The sequence below is a fragment of the Tupaia chinensis genome, unplaced genomic scaffold (assembly GCF_000334495.1).
Source record: "Tupaia chinensis unplaced genomic scaffold, TupChi_1.0 Scaffold000001_1, whole genome shotgun sequence".
Classification (NCBI taxonomy): Eukaryota; Metazoa; Chordata; class Mammalia; order Scandentia; family Tupaiidae; genus Tupaia; species Tupaia belangeri.
In genome coordinates this window covers 2623681-2642112 of record NW_006159427.1, presented here as the reverse complement: position 1 = coordinate 2642112, position 18432 = coordinate 2623681, and the positions used below count along the sequence as shown (strand labels likewise).

General features: G+C 39.6%; 1 protein-coding gene across 5 annotated transcripts in view; it reads left to right on the top strand.

The window, feature by feature from the left end:
• The window catches only part of ARHGAP21 (Rho GTPase activating protein 21), a 180684-nt gene that overhangs the window by 101722 nt on the left and 60530 nt on the right, over positions 1 to 18432 (top strand). For 4 of the 5 annotated variants that reach the window (XM_027772440.1, XM_014585975.2, XM_014585955.2 and 1 more), the window contains exons 5-6: positions 13194 to 13286; positions 16054 to 16132. In XM_027772440.1, the coding sequence (XP_027628241.1) occupies positions 13194 to 13286; positions 16054 to 16132 (172 nt within the window). The remainder of the gene's footprint in view (positions 1 to 13193; positions 13287 to 16053; positions 16133 to 18432) is intronic. The other variant, XM_014585996.2, reaches the window with a different exon arrangement.

The window sequence follows — 18432 nt, the reverse complement described above, 5'->3', positions numbered from 1 at the left end:
ATGCTATCATAAAAAAAAAAAAAAAAAAAAAAAAAAAAACAAAAAAAAACTTCTGTTAGAGGTTTGAGACAGCCATCTTGATGGACCAGGAATTAAAATACGAGCAATAAGTCTTTTTGAGCAGTGTCAAGATCTTAGTTGAACTTCGAAAATACAGATCAGTGGTGTTAGTTTTATTCAGATGTGTTAGCGACCAAGACCAAGAAGGGAGCAGGCATGTGGTTGGAATTCTCCATACTGGAGTCTAGCAACTTGAATCTTTTCAAAGGTCAAGCATGGGAAAAACGAATTTGAGGTTGCTGCTGAATTTTGTTGAAATATTGGTCCATGGGTAATCTTAGTAAGTAAGAAAGTGATATCTGAAGGAAGGCTGATGGTCTTGAAGGTTAGAGAAGGCCGAAGTTATAGAAAGTCTTGATAAAGCCAAGGAGCAAGTTTAATTAGGTAAGGGATGAGAAGTGGTAGAGTCAGAAATGAAAAAATAGCTGCAGATGATAGAGCACTGTTACACATTTCTGGGTTTACAGAGAAAACTGTTCAGCATATCTGGAATCAAAGGCCTACAGATCTAAGTGTGATGCATAGTTTGTGAAATTCCTGAAGCTTTAGAGGAAAAAAACAGTGCTGCATAAACACTCAAATACTCCAGAGGGCAGATCCCGGGACAGGTTGTTCACCGTAGGATAATCAGTGCATGGCATTTCGTAAGGGCTCAGTAAATATTTATTGAATGAACACCTTTCCAATCTTTCTAACCTAGTTTATAGTGCCAGCAAATTTCGATTCACTTCTGACACCTAGTGGTATTACACTTAAACTACTGTTGAGTGGTCACCTTTTTCTTAGTATTTGAAGAAATCGCATTGATCAGTTACAATACAATAACTTTTTCCCGGAAACAAATTTCCATATTGGTTTTGGACAGTTTTACTGTTGGCATTTTCCAGGGCTGTAATTTGAACCAGTCAGCAAGTATTCATTGAGATGCATTATATGCCAGGCATTGTTCTGTGTGCTGGAGATTTTTATGTTGCATATGTTCTCTTTTATATATGAACTCACTGAATTAAACATGTAGGTAGAGCAGTTTCATTGCAAATAGGTAATTTGTTCAGAAGCTCAATTTAGCATTTTGCCGTGATTTTCTTTTTTTCCATGTGAAATGTCTATTTCATTGGGGGCAACCATTTCTGTATAATGACCTATACTGCTTTTTATTCAGCTTAAGTAGGTGTTTAGGAAGATGAAAGTAAGATGACTATTTGTTGTCTGTTCACATTGGAAACCCACATTGTGCAGAATACTAGTATACATACTGCGGAGGAACCATTTGACGAAAACCCAAGTCCTTATCTACTGGTAATACATAACCCAAGGTCTTCAAAAAGTTCATAGAAATGTATATTGCATAAAACGTTAGATTTTAAAAAAATATTGGCAGCAAAATAAACTTATGCATTTATTTTTTGCGTGAACTTATTTTTTTTAGAATTATTTAATTCCATTTGTTATCATTTTTAAAAATTTGAACAAAGAGAGAGAGAAAGAGAAAGTGAGAAAGCAAGCTGCCAGGTTCTGGACTGGATCCACAGTCAGCCATGTGGGAATCCAGTGCCTTTAACCACCACGGCACCTGCTGGCCCTCCATGAACTTTTTGAAGTACCTTCATACTAGAGAATTTGTGAATGAATTGATCTGCTGTGGGATTTGCTTTGAACTGTTTTAGGAAAAAAGTGGGTGGTTTTAAATAAAAGAAGATCGACACACTTTTCATACTTGTTTTAATTGGATTCTGGAGCTTTGTTCTACTTTGATGTGTGCTGGACATTTTCTAAAACAAAAACTTTTTTTAAAAAATCAGATGGGGGGAACCAGCAGTTAGCGTAATGGCTATGTCGCTGGACTCCCACGTAGTCGACCGCAGTTCGTGTCCCGGACCCGGTGGCTTAAAATTCACGCTGGGCGCGTGTGCGTGCGTGCCCAAGATCCCGAGAGGAGAATGGAGGAGAAGGGATTGCGGCGTGACCATCCCCTCTGGGGGGTGATTTCTCGCTTTCTGTCTCTATGTCTCTCTCTGTCTGTCTGGCGAGCGCACGCGCCCTACAGTGAAAATCTCTCCAAAAAAAAAAAAAAAATCAGATGGGTATGGAGTCAGCAGATGGTGTAGTAGTATTATCACTGAACTCCCCCATGGCTGACCACGGTTTGAGTCTTGGATCTGGTGACTTGAAATGGAAACTGGGTGCAGGTACATGTGTGCCCAGGATCCCAGAAGGGGAATGGAGGAAAAGGGATTGTGGTGTGGCCATTTCCTCTGGGGGCGTGATTTCTCACTTTCCCTCTCAATGTCTCTCTCTCTCTCTGGTGAGCTCATGCACCCTAAGGCCGATACCTCTTTTAAAAATGAGATGGATCTAAGTTGAAAGTATAACATGATTGGGGCCAGCAGATGGCATGGTCGTTAAGGATGCTGGACTCCCACATGGCCAACTGCAGTTCAAGTCCTGGACCTGGCAGCTTACTTTCTCACTTTCTCTTTCTCATTCTGTAGCTCTCTGGTCAAATTAAAATGAAAAAAGTTAAATAAAATAATTCTTTGAAAAAAAAGTATAGCATGATTTAATTAGATCATGGTCTGCTTTTTTATGTAGAATAGATTTTCTTACTCCATTTACTTCCATTTGGTATGACTTGTGTATCAGGTTGAGTAGAGAGAGAGAATGTTTTTGCTTATATAGTTAAGTATTCCTTGTCTGAAATGCTTGGGACCAGAAATGGTATGGATTTCAGGTATTTTTTACATTTTAGAATGTTTGCATAGAGATAATGAGCTACTTGTGGATTGGATCCAAGTCTAAACAGGAGATTCGTTTATGTTTTATGTATGCCCTGTACAGATAGGCCGAAGGTAATTTTATACAGCACTTCTGTATTGCAGTGTTTTAACTGTGACCCATCCCATGAGGTCAGGTGTAGAATTTTCCACTCGCAGTGTCATGTCAGTGCTCGAAATGTTTTAGATTTTGGATTTTCCAATTAGGGATGCTCAGTTTGTAATAGTTATAATGTGATTGAGACCTGACAGGTGACATTCTGCTGGCAGTGTCAGTGTCAGAGCTTTTGGAATTTGGGGTCTGCAACTCCCATGAGGTCAGGTGTAGAATTTTCCACTCGCAGTGTCATGTCAGTGCTCGAAATGTTTTAGATTTTGGATTTTCCAATTAGGGATGCTCAGTTTGTAATAGTTATAATGTGATTGAGACCTGACAGGTGACATTCTGCTGGCAGTGTCAGTGTCAGAGCTTTTGGAATTTGGGGTCTGCAACTCATAATTGTCGAATCTGCAGATTGGAGATATTTTAAAGTGCATGCTCTCACTTCAACCATCTTGAGTGGAATTCTGGGGGACAGACACTTAGATTTAATAAGCTAGCTCATGTTCTTAGTGCTTCTCAGTTACAAAAAAAAAAAAAAAAAGAATAATCTTCCATACCAGTCTTAAATTAGATTCTACTTCATTTTACTGCAGGATGTATTTGTCATATGTTACATGTGGGTTGTTCATGTTAGTTAATGTGTTTCTGTTAGTCTCCTAATTTTGTATGATATCAGTTAACCATTTCCCCAAATAAAAATTAGAGTCCTGTTTTCAACAATAAAAAATAATAGTTATGGGGACCAGCAGATGGCGTAATGATTATGTTGCTGGATTCCCATGTAGTCGACCGCGGCTTGAGTCCTGGATTGGTGGCTTAAAACTCATGCTGGGTGTATGAGCGTGCCCAGGATCCTGAGAGGGGAATGGAGGAGAAGGGATTGCAGCATAACCATCCCCCTGGGTAGTGATTTCTTGCTTTCTGTCTCTCTGGTGAGCAGATGTACGCTATAGCAAAAATCTCTCTTTCTAAAAAAATAATAGTTATGAAATATTTCAGGCAAGAGGCCAGCAGGTGGCATGGTGGTTAAAGGCTCTGGACTCCCACATGGCCAACTGTGGTTCGAGTCGTGGACCTGGCAATTGGCTTTCTCTCTCTCTCTCTCTCTCCCTCTCCCTCCCTCTCCCTCTCCCTCTTCCTCTCCCCCACCCTTTCCTCCTCCCCTACCCCCCCCACCCCGTCCCTCCCTCACTCCGGACAAATTGAAAGGAAGGAAGGAAGAAGGAAGGAAGGAGGAAAGAAAAATAAATAAAATATTTTTTTTTTGGTTTGGAGTGGTTTTTGCTGTAGGGCATGTGCGATCACCAGAAAAACAGAGAGAGACCGACAGAAAGCAAGAAATCACCCCCCAGGGGGGAATGGCCACGCCACAGTCTCTTCTCCATTCTCTTCTTGGGATCTTGGGCACACATGCACACGCTCCTGGCATGAGTTTAAGCCACTGGATCTGGGACTCAAACCACGGTCAACTACATGGGAGTCCAGTGACATGGCCATTAGGCCAACTGCTGGTCTCATAAAACAATTCTTTAAAAAAATATTTCAGGCAAAATACAGGGTGTAAGATGTAATTTCCTATGCTTGCCTCATCCCCCATCTTTGTCTCTTCCCTACCCTCCGTCTTTTCCTCTCCTCACCCGCATAAGTGATTGTAAATATAGTATACTACTTCGTCTCCAGTGTCTTTCCCTGGAAGTAACAACTAGCCTAAATTTGGTATCTGTTATTTCTTATGTTTGTTTCCTGCCGTAATAGATCTATAACTCCTAATTATTGTTCCATACACGCATCTGCATGCTCTGTTGTTTTATTTTTTCCTGTGACAGTTTATTCTCTGTCAAAGAAGTTAGGGCCTTTTTCATCATTCAGACTTAGCATTGATAATCTATTTCTGTCTACGTTGAGGTTTTTAGTTATTGTTTATCTGAAAAATTGGTAATTATTTCAATAAATGTTTAATTGATTTATTTCCTATTTCATTACGTGACATACCTTCTTAAGCTTTCTGTCCCTGAGGAAGGTACACTTCTTCCAAGGCCAATTTAACTTTGATACTGTCTCGTTTCAATGGTCTTTTCCTGTGTAGAGATATTTTTTTTACAACAAAGAAGTAAAAGAAATTTTTAAAAAATAACTGTCATCATAGAAGCAGAGATTTGGTTCCATTAAAAAAAAAAAAAAGGACTCTTTGCTCCCCCCTGTTGGATAGACAGCCATGTCTTCTCGTGCAGTGCCAGCCGCATCCTGGAGATAACAGCGATGAAGGTTGGAGTAAGCGGAGATGGCCATATTGGGTGCCTGGTCACCAGGGCCATCTTTAACTCTTGTGGCAAAGTGGATGTTGTTACCACCAACCACCCCTTCGTTGACTTGAACTGCATGGTCTGCATGTTCCAGTATGATTCTACCCATGGCACGTTCGGTGGCACCATTGAGGCTGAGAACGGGAAGCCTGCCATCAATGGGAAGTCCATCACCATCTTCCAGGAGCAAGAGCCCACCATCATCAAATAGGGTGATGCTGGTGCTGAGTATGTTGTGGACTCCGTGTGGAGTCCATGGAGAAAGTTGGGGCTCACTTGAAGGATGAGGCCAAAAGGAGAAGACTGGGGCTCACTTGAGGGGTGAGGCCAAAAGGGTCTTCATCTCTGCCCCTTCTGCCAATACCCCCATGATGGAGATGAGTGTGAACCTCAAGAAGTAGGACAACTCCCTGAAGATTGTTAGCAATGCCTCCTGCACCTCTTGCTCTCCTGGCCAAGGTCATCCATGACAGCTCTGACATCGTGGAGGGACTCATGACCATAGTCCATACCATCACTGCTACCCAGAAGACTGTGGATGGACCTTCAGGGGAGCTGTGGCATGGTGGCCATAGGACCGCCCAGAACATCATCCCAGCATCGACTGGCACTGCCAAGGCTGTGGGCAAGGTCGTCCCAGAGCTGAATGGGAAGCTCACCGGCATGGCCTTCCAAGCCCCCACCCACAGCGTGTCAGTTGTGGACCTGGCCTGCCTCATGGAGAAAACTGCCTAATAAAATGACATCAAGAAGGTGGTGAAGTAGGCATCGCAGGTCCCCCTGAAGGACATCCTGGGCTACAACAAGGGCCAGGTTGTCTCCTGCGCCTTCAACAGCAACACCCAGTCCTCTACCTTCGATGCTGGGGCTGGCATTGCCCTCAATGACCACTTTGTCAAGCTCATTTCCCAGTATGACAATGAATTTGGCTACAGCAGCAGGGTGGTAGACTTCATGGTCCACATGACCCTCAAGGAGTAGAGGCCCCCGACCACCAGCCCCAGCAGGAGCATGAGGAAGAGAGGCCCTCAGCTACTGGTGAGGCCCTGCTTCCGTTCAGTCCCCACCACACTGAGAAACTCCCCTCCTTGATACAGTTTCTATCCCAGACCCCTGGAGAAGGGGAGGGGCTCAGAGAGCCCTCCTTGTCCTGAACCATCAATAAAGTACACAATATCCGCCACCCCCCAAAGAAAACTTCTGAAGTGAGTTGGAGAACTCTCAGAAGAAAAAGAAAAAATTTAATCTCGGTAATAGCATTTTTATTCTAACTACTTTGCTTTCAGTCAAAATGTGGGATGGTGTTTCTTTGTTATCAAGTATATAGATTCTAAATCTATTAAGAAATAATTTCCCTTGGGACCAGCAGGTAGCGTACTGGCTATGTCACTGGACTCCCACGTAGTCGACCGTGGTTCGGGTCCCAGACCTGGTAGCTTAAAGCTCATGCTGGGCACGTATGCGTGCATGCCCAAGATCCTGAGAGGAGAATGGAGGAGAAGGGATTGCGGCGTGACCATCCCCCCGGGGGGTGAGTTCTTGCTTTCTGTCTCTATATCTCTCTCTGTCTGTCTGGTGAGCGCACGCGCCTTATAGCAAAAACCTCTCCAAAAAAAAAAAAAAAAAAAAGAAAAAGAATTTCAAATGTCTCTAAAACTGTAGGATTCCCTGACCTTTAATGATCTATTTCTTTGTGAATCTTCATTACATGCTTCTTTTATAACAGGCAGCAGTTGAAATTTGGTTGACTTTCTAATCGATTTGCTTTAACTAGTTTGCTTTGTTTAATAATTTAAATTTGCACATAATTTAAATGTTGTTAGCACTTTTGACTTTAGCATTCTCCGAAAAAGGAGAGTACTAGAGATTTATCTTGTCCTTACTGACCGACAGGGTTCCCAGGCCTAAGGACGTGCCAGTCTCCACGAAGACAGATGTGTAGTTTGTGTCAGCGTTACCTGAAATTTTTTTAGTACAGTCACTCTTAACTTTCTACCTAATTTTCTTTAGTTTTCTTTTGTTCTTTGGTCTGTATTCTTCTGTTTCACTGTGATAGAGCAGTTGAGTTTTGTGGGTATTCTTTCAGCCAGTATTTGTTGCTCACATGCAGTGTGACAAGCTCTGTGTCCCCCAGCTTGGATCATCCCTGATCTGTGTGTAAGCCTCTGAAGGTTTATCATCAGACTAACATAATAAGTAATGTTTATTAAATACCTGCTTATATAGGTATTATGTAAGTACTTTCATGGATTTATCTCTCTTAATCCTCACAAAAACATTACCAGGTAGGAATAATTATCATTCCATTTTTACAGATTAGTAAATCAGGGCACATGTAAGTAATTTGTCTAAAATCATTTGGAGATAGGGTTGCCAGAAAAAAATAGTGTGTCTGATTAAATGTGAATTTCAGAAAGATAATTAATGATTTTTAATCTAAATATATATATATCAAATATTGAAAAATTTGGTGATACTATTTGGAAAATGAATAGAAGAGCTGAAATTTGTAAGCCATGCAATCTGTTCATAGGGCCCAAAGACATAGCTAATTTAAGGGAATAAAAATCACATCCACCTAGACATTCATATTTGGATGGCGGCTGCTAACTATATATCATTTACTCAAGTTTGTTTTTCCCAACTGGTTATATTTACTCTAACATAAAAATATGTGTCTTTTTGGGACCAGATAATGTAATGGTTATGTCACTGTTTTCCCACATAGTGGAACGTGGTTCAAGTCCCAGACTCAGAGGCTTGAATCTCATGCTGGGTGCTTGTGCATGCATGCCCAAGATCCTGAGAGGAGAATGGAGGAGAAGGGATTGTGACATGGCCATTCCCCCTGGAGAGTGATTTCTCGCTTTCTATCTCTCCAGCAAGCACATGTGTCCTGTAGCAAAAATCTCTCTTAAAAAAAGAGTGGGTTTTTTTTTTTCAAGTCTAATACTCATCTTCAAGTAAATCCACATATGTTTGTGTCATGTTCAAGTCTGTACTAATTACATACTAAATAACATAAAATGGGACGTTTTCTGCTCCTTGTCATGTTAGCCTTTCTTATCCATATAAAATTGTCTGTTTACTTCCTTCTGTGCAAACACAGAAAGATTTAATTATATGTATGTGCTAAAGAGACATCTTTTCTTTTCTTTTGATAAAGTCAAGGAAATAGCATGTAAAACATTCGTTGAAACATGCCATCTGTGTTCTCAAAAATTGAGAAATTATACAATGCAGATGTAGACTTGAAGAGCCTTTTACTAAGAAGGGCCAGGGAAGTCACCTGGCTGTGCTAAACAATTATACAGGGAAGTAAGGAGTGAGTGGTCACAGTCAGATTTAGGCTTTTAGTTTTCATTTTTAGAAATTTACTTATAAAATCTAAAGACCAAAGAGATGAAATGGCTTATTTTAAATATGATACTCATACTTTTCATCTCCAGTTTCAGCAAAATTTCAGACTACATATATTTTTTGTTTTTTTTTAAGAGAAAAAGTTTTTGTCTTGTTTTGTTTTGTTTTTGCGGTTGGTCACGTGCACTCACCAGAGACAGAAAGTGAGAAATCATCTCCCAGGTGGATGACCACAACACAATTCTTAATCCCATTCTCCTCTTGGGACCTTGGACACTCACACACACGTGCCCATGCACAGGGCATGAGTTTTAAGTCACTAGGTCTGGGACTCAAACTGCAGTCGACTGTGTGGGAATCCAGCAATGTAACCATTACTCCATCTTCTGGTCCCAGAGTACATATATTTTTAAAAGATACTCAAAATTAATGAGTCAGGTATTTAAGACTTAGAGTCAAGAGGTATAGAAATTGAAGAGAAATAGGTTTCTTAGTGAAATCTGCTTATAGTTAAGGAATACTTAAGAGAATTTTTCTCTTGTCTAGAAGGAATTGGATAATATGTAGGTGGTAATAGCAAGTCATAATTTTGGAGAAAATCCTGAAGGGAAAGTCTGCAAGAATCAAAAGGACGGTCTAGCAGATTTAACAGTACCTGCTGTAAGACTGGCCTGCGTTTTCATTTATTCCATCTCCATGTTTTTGTCACAGTGTATTGAATGATTCGCCGATGGCCAAGTGTCCAACTTTACAGCAGCAGTCTGAACAGTTAGTGCTTTGTTATATAAATTAACACCAAATTATTTTGGACCACCTCTGTTCTGTATTAAGTGAAATTTTCTATCAGAATTTTTAGAGGTCACTACGTTCTTACTCAGCCAACTTTTTATTATTTTGTAGAATTCACTACCAATCATCTACATGTTGTATTTTTGATTATAAGTATCATATAATAACCTTTGAGGCCCAGTGTCTCTTTTCCTTTTATTATATATTGGGTTGTTGGGAAAGTCATGACAGGTTTTTGCACAGAAAATACTTCATGACTTTTCTGACAGCCTAATCAGATCTTTCCGTGAAAGCAGTGACTTGATATAAGAAAACTTATTAAGCCCTGAAGCCTCTAGCCACGAAGATAGATGGTTTTCCTTTAATGCTGACAGTCACTAAGTGTTGGGTTGACCTGAGGGACCTAGCCTGATTACCAACCTGATTGGAATTCATTGCTTGCATACTGAGTGACTTGAATTGCAAAGAAACTTTTTTCCTCTTAAATTCATTGTAACCTGGCTATGTATCAATACTTATATTTAGTAAAACTAGGAAATGATTTACTTCTTTTTTTCTTGAGAAGGTTTTTTTTTTTTTTTTTTGAGAGATTTTCACTGTAGTGCGTGTGCGCTCGCCAGACAGACAGAGAGACAGACAGAAAGCGAGAAATCACCCCCCAGGGGGGGATGGTCACGCCGCAATCCCTTCTCCTCCATTCTCCTCTCGGGATCTTGGGCACGCACGCGTGAGTTTTAAGCCACCAGGTCCGGGACACAAACCGCGGTCGACTACGTGGGAGTCCGGCGACATAGCCATTACGCTAACTGGTGGTTCCCGAGAAGGTTTTTGCTATAGGGCACATGCACTTGCCAGAAAGGCAGAGACAGAGACAGAAAGCAAGAAATCACCCCTTAGGGGGGATGGCCATACCACAATCTCTTCTCCTCCATTCTCCTCTCGGGATCTTGGGCACACACGCACACGCACCCTGCGTGAATTTAAGCCACTGAGTCCAGGACTCAAACCATGATTGACTACATGGGAGTCCAGCGACAGAGCCATTATGCCAACTGCTGATCCCAACAAATGGTTTACTTTTAATTACATTTAGGGCAGCATGGAATATGAGAATTGAGTTCAGACCTGGGTTTGAATCCCTACTTTGCCTCTTTGCTAGTTACTTAGTCTGTTTCCTTCTCAGTCAGATGGCAAGTTTAGGATTATAATGCCCATCCTTAAGGTTTATGTAAATTAAACTAAGAAGTTTATTCACTCATTGACTATTTATTGAATACCTTCTCTGTGTCCGACTTTGTTCTAGGTGCCATGGATATCAGTGAGCATTACAAAATTCCTGTTATTTTATTAGAGAGAGATAAAACAAATGTAATCAAATAAAAAGTGTAATTTTGGGTAGTGAGTGATAAATTCTATGAAGAAAAATAAAGCCTTGAGCACACAGAAAATTCGTAAAAGTAAAGCAAGGATATGAACCCATGTCGACTGACTTCTAAACAAAAAACTGTTTCTGCTGTGCCCTATTGCTTTTTTAAAATAGTTTAAATAGAATACCCATTCATTGTTTTTAGCAAGCTGCTTTCATTGTAAATAGCTAGACATGTAAAAAGATAACTAATAGATACTCCTTAATCAAGAAGCTTCTTTTGAGCCATCTTTGCACATACACTGTCATAAAAACTTTAGTTTTATCAATTGATAATTTGAATTCTTGCGGCCAGCTGGTTGCATAGTGATTAAGGCACTAGACTCTCATGTGGTTGACTGAGGTTCAAGTCCCAGACCCGGCAGCTTGAAACTCAGGCTGGGTGCGTGTGCGTACATGCTCAAAATCCCAAGAGAAAGGATTGCAGTATGATCATCCCTTGGGGGTGGGGGTGGGGGATGATTTCTTGCTATCTATCTCTCTGTCGTTCTTCTGGTGAGTGCATGTGCCTGATAGCAAACATTTCTAATAATAGTAATAATAATAATAATTCTTTATATTTGACATGTAAATCATTTTCTGTCCAGTATCGCTATTTAGCAAGTATTACTATGTTATTCCACACTTGTGTAGTAATGCACTATGTAACAGTGTTTTGGTCTGGGACAGTGATCCCGTAGAACCTGTACCATCTAGGCTGGTGTGAGTACATGCTATGATGTTCACACAATGAAGAAATCACTTAACTTTGCGTTTCTCAGGATGCATCCCCGTCTTTAAGCCATGTGTGACCATATATGCCTTATTCTCTCAGCCATATTCTTCTTTCTTCCTTCTTTTTTTTTTTTTTTTTTTTTTTTTTTTTATTTTTCTTTCTTCAAGTTATGGGTGAAAACTGTCTCAGTCTAAATTTTATTTCCTCCATTATGGTATACAGGGCGTGTGGACAAAGCCCTTTATCAGCTATGTATGTGAAAATATAAGCACGGTGATCCAGAATAGGCAAAAGCAAAAGACTAGCTTCCCTCAAGAAGAAAAACTTCAGATCTATGAAAGGGAGGGACAACAGGGGCCAGAAGGTGGTGCCGTGGTTACGGTACTGGACTCTCACATGGCCAACCACAGTTTGAGTCCCAGACTGGTGGCTTGAAACTCACTCCAGGTACATGTGTACCCGCCATAGGGCACATGTATTCTCCAGAGAGGGAAAGTGAGAAATTATCCCCTGGGGGGATGGCCACTTAACAGTCTCTTCTCTTCTATGCCACCCTTGAGATTTGGGGCATGCACACACACGTGCCTGGCATGATTTTCAAGCCACCAGGTCTGGAGCTCGAACTGCAGCTGGCCATGTGGGAGTCCAGCTCCTTAACCACCATGCCATTTGCTGACCACAGTTATAATCTTCTTTAAAGGTCAGAACAGTGTCTCTACTTCAGTGGTTCTCAGACTTGAGTGTGCATCACAATCACCTCAGAAATTCTGATTCAATAGATCTGGGTCCACAGGTTTGCATTTCTAACACATTCTCAGGTGGTACTGGTGCTGCTGGTCTGGGGACCACACTTGGAGAACTACTGTCTACCTTTTTGTCCCCCACTGTCCTTACAGTATTTATCACTTAAATGTCCTCTATCTGTGAATCTTCCCTTGACTTCTATTTTATCAAAACTTGTTAGTCATTCTTAACTTGTAGTGTGTAATGAGATCACCTAGGAAACGTGTTGCCATAGCAGTTTTCTGGTCCGATTCCAAAGCATTCGTTATTGGCAAGCGCCTTCGATGTTAATGCAGGGATCCACAGAGAAGAATGGGGAAATACTGCCTTACAGAGCTGATGGTGCTCTCCTCATTACCATGACTGTATTTTGTATTCATTTTTATTTTTATGCTCTACTGGCATTTGTTTGTATGTCTTCTGCTAGTGTCCCTGAAAGGAAAGGAATATGTCTTATTCATTACTGTGTCTCAATGCTTAGCCATGGCACTTCTACCCGCTCTGTGACCTTGGGGATCTCTTTAATCTTCCTAAGCCTCAGTTTTCTCTTTTATGCAAGGGCGACAGTAATACTTCCTTGCTATGGGAATTAGCTGTAAGGTATGTATAGTGTTTGGTATAGTAATCGACATGCAGAAATTACCCAGTAGATGGAAACCATTACAATATTTGGTTGTCTTTGTGTTATGGAAGAAGCAAAATAAATGTATGAATTCATGAAAGCCCCTACATTATGATTTTAGCATCCAAATTGAGGATACATGCATAACATCTCACTACACGTTTGCTTAGCTGTGTCAATTAAATATCATTTTATATTTTGGCATTCTACTACAATATTGTGAAATAAAATTGTGCCTTGGGCTTTATCTCTCCACAGGAAAACAAAGAAACCGCTTGGAACCAATGGATACCATATTTGTCAAACAAGTTAAAGAAGGGGGGCCTGCTTTTGAAGCTGGATTATGCACAGGTACTGAGATGCCTTTTTTTTTTTTTTTTAAATACCTTTCATTTCTCACTTACTTCTTCCTCCTTTTGCCTTTCTGCAGGTCTGTAGTTTTTCCTTTTCTGTCCTTCTGTGTGCATCTCCCTTTTTCTACAAATCTGATATAGTACTAAAAAATTGTTTTAAAGGGGTTTATTCACTTCTCCTGAGAGAGGAGGAGATGAAAAGACAGGGACAGTCATCTTCGACAGTCTTTACGTTGCAGTCCACCCCCAACTTCAGTCAGCCTAGATCTAGGACACACACTCAGAAGTGAACGAAGGGCCTTTCCCAGTGTGGATCTAGTTGTGTTACTGCTGTGCTAATACCTGGCCACATTCTTACTGTTTTTGAGACCTAATTAGTTGTATGGTTCTTGATACCCAAATGGATAAGTTTGAATAGAAATAACAATGTAAGTTGACAAACTGTTGGTACTTTTAGTTAATGGATAGTGGACTTTGCAGTTGTTTTGTTAGGTTTTCGCCATACGGCCCATGTGCTGGCCCTGGGTGTGGGGGGGAGTGAGAAATCTCTCCTTTGGCGCGGGGTGGGGGAGGCCACGCTGCAGTCCCTTCTCCTCCATTCCCCTAGGATTTTGGGCACACATACACAAACACTGGTTGTGATTTTCAGGCTGCCAGGTCCAGGCCTCTAACCACGGTCGGCCATGTGGGAATCCAGTCACATAGGGCCTATACTGCATAGTTTAAAAAATATATATTTGCCTGTGGGCTCATACCTCACTGGAAAGAGAGAGAGAGGTAAAGTGAGAAAGTTGCCCCCATGGAGAGCAGTCGTGTTACAGTCCCTCTTCATTTTACCCTCCTTTTGGGATTTTGGACATGTAGATGTGCCCGGCTTGATTTTCAAGCCACAGGATTTGTACCATGCAGTCAGCCACGTGGCATCTGGCCTCCTTAAACTAACATGCCGCTGGCTGGCGCCATGCATTAATTTTGACAATGGATTACAAAATAGCAAAATGATAAAGGTGTTTTTGTTTGTTTGTTTGTTTGTTTGTTTTTTGCATAAATGAAAAAAATCTTTTGGATCTCCAAGTTCTGGAAGTGCCTGTTAGAGGTGTTAATTAATTTGCAGCACAAAGGAAGAATTAGCCTCCAGTGCCTCATCCAACTTCATCTCTATGTGTTCATGGGTGGGGCCATTTCCATGAAAGCTGGATAGCTGAGCGGTTTCTTCTAAAATATTTTGTGATATGTGATTTTACTAAAACTACATATAGATTTCATTTAGACTAATGTACACTGTAAAATTGTTACTCTTTTTCTTGTTTTTAAACATATCACAATTTAAATCACGAATTAGTAAAAAAAAAAAAATTTTATTCACTTGAGTAAAATACTTTCAGCCACAGATATTGTAAGTAGTATCATTACTAAATTATTAAGGTGGACTGTTAGTGTCTTATCTATCTTAATTGTCTTTTTTCATTATACTTAAAGTAAGCCTAATATCAGTATTGTTAATATGTATAGTACACATATTTTTTAAAGAATTATTTTATTTAATTTCATTTTTTATTATTATTTAATTTGACCAGAGAGAGGGGGGAGAGTGAGAAAGCAAGTCACCAGGTCCAGGATTTGAACTGCAGTCGGCCATGTCAGAGTCCGGCACCTTAATCACCACACCACCTGCTGTTTCTCATAGTATGCATATTAGTGTACATACGGTATCATACTCCATAGACCGTGCCATTTATCACATCCTAAGCTTCATAAGATTGGGAAGATGAAATGGAGATGCTGTGATAAGCACACAAAAAGTATATTTTGTTTTCTTTTCTTCTTTCTTTTTTCCTTTCTTTCTCTTCTCTGTTTTCTTTTCTACTCCTTTGAGTTTTTCTGAGTAATCCAATTAAAACGAAGGACAATGTGTATAAAGTCAAAAACCTGTGTACCCATATTTAAGTCTTATTACACAGACTAATCAATGAAGCAAATAGATTGGGAGAACTGTATAAGGAAATCAGCCAGACTAAAATTAGAGGATCCTAAAGAAATAAAAATAGTATTTTAAGCCTATTGATCACTGCTTTTTATGAAAATGACAGAGTATGTGGAGAAATAACTAGTAGTTCCACAATGGAGGAATTGATAGACAAAGATTTGTGATCACCTGGTGACTGTCCCTTTTGAGGCTTCTAAACGTATCACTGACTGTAACTCTTACTTAGAACATGCCTGTATTTCATAAGAAGCTGGATATATTAAAATTTAGATTTATTTCTATAAAAGATACTTTGGAAATAATAAGTATGTATTAACAATAAGGGGGCTAGCCATGTGTCAAGGTGGCTGGATCACACATGGCTGACTACTCAGTTCAAGTCCTAGACCCAGCAGCTTGAGAGAAACACCAAGTGTGTGTGTGTGTGTGTGTGTGTGTGTGTACATGTGTGTGCCCAAAACCCTGAGAGGAAAATGGGGGAGAAGAGATTGCAACATGGCCATCCCACCAGGGGATAATTTCTCTTTCTCTATCTCTCGTTCTCGCTCTCTCTCCAGTGAGTGCACATGCCCCATTACAAAACATACACACACACCTGCACACACATGCATACTCACACACACACACTATGAGAGAAAGGGTAAGAAATTTAGATTATAGTGTGAACCGCTGCTTTAGACATGGCTAGAGAAGCTTAATAATAATCAAATAACTTGAAAAATATTTCAAAAGTGACTTTCTTTAGAATTCCTCATGTATTTTTTCCTCCTTTTCAAAGGTGACCGAATTATAAAAGTCAATGGAGAAAGTGTTATTGGAAAGACCTATTCTCAAGTAATTGCTTTAATTCAGAACAGGTAAGATGTGCAAAACATGATTCATTTTAGCCAGGGATGGGTTTCATAAGTCAATACAGCAATTTAATACAACTTTGTATTTCTGTGAGGAACTGGGGAGGCATGGAGTCGTGGAATTTTCCCTTACAGTGGATAATACATTTAAGTTGCCAAGAACTCACTACTCAAAGACTGCTTAGTTAGTGACTTTGCTTTGGCAAAGGTATTAGATTTGTGTTTAAATTCCTTTCATGTCTGACAGGCACATAGTTTAGACTTAATAATTTTTTTTTACCCTTTTATTTGAAGTGACAAACATATAATTTGTTTATAATAAATATATAAATAAATGCTTTCACAGTTTAAAACCTCTTACTTAGATACATTACTTTTAAGTATCTTATTGGCTAATCTTGGCTTAAGTACATTCATTCGTTTTCACTAAGACATCAAGACATTTCCTTTGAATCCATTTGTCTGCCTGTGTTCTACTGAATGATAGAATTTGAGGTCTAAAGATAAATACGTACTTATAGGCTCTATGAGATATATGTAGCTTAGTCCTACTTTCTTATTTCCATGCATACCTAGAAAAATGTTTTAAATTACCAATAAAGAAGTAGAAAGCCAAATAATTGCCCTATTACATGACTGCCAGCACAAGACCATGAATCTGAGTCCAGGTTCCAGCTCCTCACTCTGTTGTAAGAGGTTCTTCCCAGATTCAAATACAGCACCTTTAGATTTCTAATGGTTTCTAGCAGCTACAGTCACCTGTCTATAATTCAGCTGAGTCTCTTTATTTTCTGAAGATTTTTATTAAGCTTCTCTAGCCATGTCTAAAGCAACAGTTCACACTATAATCAAAATTACTTACCCTAAAGCCCTAACACATTGTCATTTTTTGTAGCTAAATGGCATGATCAATGATCATAATGAATTTATCTTAGTGTATTTTCTTTAATATTTTAATATTTAATGAGATTCTTAAAGAAAACAACTTTTGCTCTTTTTTTTTTTTTTGTCTATGGAGTACACATGCTAACCAGAGAGAGAAAGGGAAAGTGAGAAAGCACCCCACTAAAGAGGGCTGGCTATGTCACAGTTCTCCTCTGTTCTCCTCTGAGGATGTCGGGCACACACACATACACCTGGAGTGTTTTTTAAGCCATGGTTTTTCAGCCTTGGGCAGCCATGTAGGATACATCTACCTTAACTACCATGCCATCAGTTGGCCCCAGAAAACAACTATTAAATTTTATGTCTGATGTTGGTGATGAATTTAAAGCCTCTTTAAGAGTCAGTGGAGAGCTACCCAAATTTTCTTTACTGGAAAATAATTGAGAGTATCACAAATATGTCATTATGTTTTATTGGCCTATAAACCTAAAGTTTTTAGTTCATTTGTTAATGTTTCTTCTTTAAAAAAAATATTTACCTATTTAACTACAATGTAATCTTTATTTTCCTCCAAATCCGCGTAATTCTTCTATTACTGGTGTAGTTCATATTTCAGAGGAATAGCACTTTGGAGTGATGGTCTTTATTTTCCAACAAATAAAAGCAGTTTGAAAATTAGAGAGATAATTGTTTCTCATGACCTTATTTTCTCTTAAAACATTATGTTCCTTTTGTCTGCAGTTGATAGCAAATGGGTAATGCAACGCAAAGCCATTGAGGTTCTGCAGTATATTAATGTAAAATGTACCCTTGCAGAAGAATTTATCTAAAAGTCAGTATGTATCTTCTACCAACTCTAAATATTGAAATACAAGTACCTACATATTTTACTAGTTACATTTATTTGAACCTGTGGTTCTCATTGGTTTATCATTTCTCAACATTTATGAACCTAAACATAATGGTTCAAATCTATTAAAAAGAGACACCAGTAATTATTAGATTTTGGGGTTTTATTTGACTGTTTTTGATTGTTCCTTACTCTGTATTGGGTGGAAAAATCTACTTGATATTGTTAGATTAGTTCTCAAAACATTCCATGGGATAGTACCACTGTTCTTTGCCATATTCAGGATTCAGTTTAATTTGCTTCTTTGAACTTTTTTAAACCTAGAGAAATTTCTCTGTCATATTTTCTTTTTTCTGTTTTTTCCAATGACCAAAAGAGAGAGAAATTTTCAACAGGGTCCTGCCATGCCATGGTCCTGCCCCAGCCTTCCAGGCAGCTGGACTACCAGGTGTGCACCACCAGACCCAGTCAGTGTATTTGGGCTGGTCCGGGCTCTGAGCCTGTGCCTTCCATGTGGCTCCAGGATTGCACAGTGATGCTTCAGTGGTGACCTGTGCCACTTCCGCTGGGC